The sequence below is a fragment of the Priapulus caudatus genome, unplaced genomic scaffold, assembly GCF_000485595.1.
Source record: "Priapulus caudatus unplaced genomic scaffold, Priapulus_caudatus-5.0.1 Scaffold221, whole genome shotgun sequence".
Taxonomy (NCBI): domain Eukaryota; kingdom Metazoa; phylum Priapulida; class Priapulimorpha; order Priapulimorphida; family Priapulidae; genus Priapulus; species Priapulus caudatus.
In genome coordinates, this window is record NW_014577282.1 from 134,575 (window position 1) to 138,950 (window position 4,376).

A 4,376-nucleotide genomic window follows, 5' to 3' on the forward strand; every position below is an offset into this window, starting at 1 on the left:
TCACTGTATATCAACTTTCCTGCATAAAAACCCATGTAAAAAATTTCACGAATGCAGATGACTTTCAGGTAGTTTGATTGCCAAAATCTAGCTAATTTGCATAATAAAAAAATAATAAAAACCCGTGTGATATGTTTTGACTTTTGGGGCCAGTCCTTATTCATTCACATACCAGAAATGAGCAAAATCCATTGAACCTGAACTGACTTATGACCATTTCCATTTTTGCCAAAAAGTGGACGTGGCTCGAATGTAGGTCGACTAGCGTGCTCCAAAATAGGACGTTCAAACCACTCCCATAGGAGTAACAACTGCATGCAATTTGAAACATTTCATTCAGGGTCAAACGGTTCTTGAGTTATCGTTGACCGTAGCCAAATGTTGACGGACGGACGGACGTACGACGGACGACACCCCATGGCAATAGCTGATCTTGACGATGTCAAGGCGAGCTAAAAACGAGTAGGTAATTATACTAATTAATGCAAATGTGCGCAGAACGAATTTGCTGCGAGTACACTACGTTTCCTTACCATTTTTAAAAGCGAGTCATCGTGATAGAAATATCGTCGTTATATATTTTCAACTGTCATATGCACCTACTTTCGGCAGACATTGGTCGTGTGCGAACTGGCTTTGCCTTTATCTGCCAAACGAATTGAAAACAAACTCACGTCTTATCACAAGACCCTCCGCCCCCCGCCCCACACCTACACACAAACAATACACGAAAACCACGCCATTTATTTATTGATGTAAACGTTTTATTTTCAAGTATAATAAGCATATATATATATTGCGTTGGTCCGGGCGAGCCGTGGCACCGCGAGCACACACCACCACCAGGGGGAGCCAGCAGGAGATAGATGAGGTTCCACGTAAAAAACAACCACGTCGATAGTCCCTAGGACCGCGCGAGGACTCGCAAAAAAACACGAACGTACACGCAGCCGTACAGTACAGGACGTTTGCTCTCGCTCGCTCTGCCGCGGTGTGACCGTCGCCACACGAGTCACCTTCCGGCAACAGGGGAGAAAACGACACCGCAAAACTAAGGGATGTTCGCTGTGCAAGGCACATATTGCATGTAGAGAGCAAACGCGTAACCTCTCTCCGAAGCAAAATAGACTTCGGAGCGCTTCTCGCGCCCTCTGCCTGCGCGCCTCTTCTCGATTCACTGCCCAACGTAAATTATTAGTGACGACACAGCATCACTGCGTTGATTCTGTTCTTACACATCGGTAGATACTAGATAGTACACCCAATACCACCAACAACCACTACATCAAGAGCTAATAATAGGTATTAATAGCTCTTGACTACACACACATATATATATATATATCTTTCGGCAGACATTGGTCGTGTGCGAACTGGATTCGCCTTTATCTGCCAAACGAATTGAAAACAAACTCACGTCTTATCACAAGACCCTCCGCCCCCCGCCCCACACCTACACACAAACAATACACGAAAACCACGCCATTTATTTATTGATGTAAACGTTTTATTTTCAAGTATAATAAGCATATATATATATTGCGTTGGTCCGGGCGAGCCGTGGCACCGCGAGCACACACCACCACCAGGGGGAGCCAGCAGGAGATAGATGAGGTTCCACGTAAAAAACAACCACGTCGATAGTCCCTAGGACCGCGCGAGGACTCGCAAAAAAACACGAACGTACACGCAGCCGTACAGTACAGGACGTTTGCTCTCGCTCGCTCTGCCGCGGTGTGACCGTCGCCACACGAGTCACCTTCCGGCAACAGGGGAGAAAACGACACCGCAAAACTAAGGGATGTTCGCTGTGCAAGGCACATATTGCATGTAGAGAGCAAACGCGTAACCTCTCTCCGAAGCAAAATAGACTTCGGAGCGCTTCTCGCGCCCTCTGCCTGCGCGCCTCTTCTCGATTCACTGCCCAACGTAAATTATTAGTGACGACACAGCATCACTGCGTTGATTCTGTTCTTACACATCGGTAGATACTAGATAGTACACCCAATACCACCAACAACCACTACATCAAGAGCTAATAATAGGTATTAATAGCTCTTGACTACACACACATATATATATATATATAATACCAGTTCGGCTCACACAGATTTCATTCTTAACCGCATTTGCACAGATAGTTACTCGTTGACAGAAGAATCAAACTACGCTGGCACAGTCGAACAGTTTTCAGGAGGGTACGTACGCGCGCATGTCAAACATTAATTGCACTGCATTGCGTTTGCATTGCGCGAGAACAAGATTGCGGCTCGGGCAGGCACCGCTAAGTGCCCACATATAGACTCACGTATCGGACATATGAGAGTCGACATGCGTAGTAAACGCTGAACAGACGAAGGCAACGCCCACCGCGTAACAATAAAATTACATGAGATTACCACAACGCGTGCGCAGACGTCCGACTACTAAAAACAACGCCCTCCGCGTTGTACACAACGCTTGTTGCCACGGCAACGATAGAAACCACCTAAATTGGTTTTTATTATGTACAAGATAATCGACTAGGAGGAATAAATAAAGCTAATACAAAAAAAATACCATAACGAATCTCTAAAACAGCTGCGCGGATGAATACGGTTTTCAAGTGATATCATCCTACCTCATTTTTGACGTGGACAGTGGCTAGCCCCATCACATAGACATCTGACAAGCCCGCAATACGGATTCTCCACGTAAGATCTCTTATAACATAGAACCCATAGCCGATATGGGGAAATCAATCGGGTCACGCAGCAAAGGTTTGAAGGACTCGACGTTATTATTCCAATGGGCCTTCGCCGCAGTCCTGAAGGATAGTTTAGTGGTCAGAAAACGCGCCATGGGACCGCCCGTCAGAGCGCACACACAGGCCGAATCACAGCAGCTTGGAATGACTTGAGTTGACGGTATGGTGGAGAGGTGTAACAAGAAGCTATGTTGGGAGATATAGTAGGAAGGTATGGTGGGGAGGTGTAGAAGGAAGCTATGTTGGATGGTATAGCATGAAGGTATGGTGGGGAGGTGTAACAAGAAGCTATAGCATGAGATGTGTAGAGGAAAACTATGTTGGACTACAGGGGAGTGCAACGGGAGGCAGCGATTTTATTTTATTTATTGTACGAGCGAACGTTTGGCTGCATGAGATACCTCCCAACATAGCTTCCTTCTACACCTCCCCACCATACCTTCCTGCTATATCTCCCAACATAGCTTCCTTCTACACCTCCCCACCATACCTTCCTGCTATACCATCCAACATAGCTTCCTTCTACACCTCCCCAACATACCTTCCTGCTATATCTCCCAACATAGCTTCCTTCTACACCTCCCCACCACACCTTCCTACTATATATACCTCCGCTTACTCACCCCCGCCCACACGATTCGCCCACAAATATTAACATATTTTGCCAGCATAAAACAGAAAACGTAGCTACAATCTTCAAACTAAACCCGGCGTGGGCATGTTGCGACATGTTAGAGGGCACTATCATAAATGTTTGACACGTGACCACATACGTCACAATCGCAGCACGTGACCTCGTCGCTATCGCGCACGTCCTATACGTTAATTGTATTTTTTTTCGAGCTATTCGCCGATACATTTCCCACGCACTCTTCCCGAGATCGGACAGGGATGAAGTGTAGTCTGCACCGTAGCCAACTCGTCATGCCTAGAAGAGCAAAGCCAAGCGCGGTCTGCGTTCCGGGCTGTTCGCAATGGGCAGTTCGCCAATGCCGCTCTGCCAATGCCAAGGGGGCAACTGCCTCCTCTATCGCACGCCATCCCGCCCCACCTCCTCACCTCCACCATATGGGAGTGGTTCGTTTCTAGGATGGTGATATTCGGTTGTTCGGTTTGCTTGGTGCAGACACCGTAACAAAATCCCGAGCTGTGCGGTCATGAGCAATCCATCAAAGCCAAGATCAGAGCATGCAGAAATCCCAGACGTCTCCCCCTCCCCCCAGCCACCGGCTCTCCCTCCCCGCAGCCACTAACTCTCTCTCCCTACACAGTGCCGTGCAGGCTTACAGGAACCCGGGTAGGAGCCAGCTGGCGTGTCAAGATCTCGTGACTAGCTCGACCGTGCACACGACTTTCATCAATGTCCCCACCACTGAGCGTAAGAGACAGAGATTGGCGTTGTCATCGTGATGGGCATAGGCATGGCATAGGAGGGTAAGGCGCACAAACCAAACGCACTTTGGTGTATAAGTTCCACGATATATATACATATATTATACATACATATATATATACATACATATATATATATATATACATATAATACCAAGAGCTAATAATAGGTATTAATAGCTCTTGACTACACACACATATATATATATATATACATATAATACCAAGAGCTAATAAT

At 46.7% G+C, this 4,376-nt stretch overlaps 1 protein-coding gene across 1 annotated transcript in view; it reads right to left on the reverse strand.

Moving 5' to 3' along the window:
• Positions 1 to 599: 599 nt before the first annotated feature.
• LOC106807533 overlaps positions 600 to 4,376 on the reverse strand; it is a 20,410-nt gene continuing 16,633 nt past the window's right edge. Inside the window, exon 20 of the mRNA XM_014809900.1 lies at positions 600 to 646. Within this exon, the coding sequence (XP_014665386.1) occupies positions 600 to 646 (47 nt within the window). The remainder of the gene's footprint in view (positions 647 to 4,376) is intronic.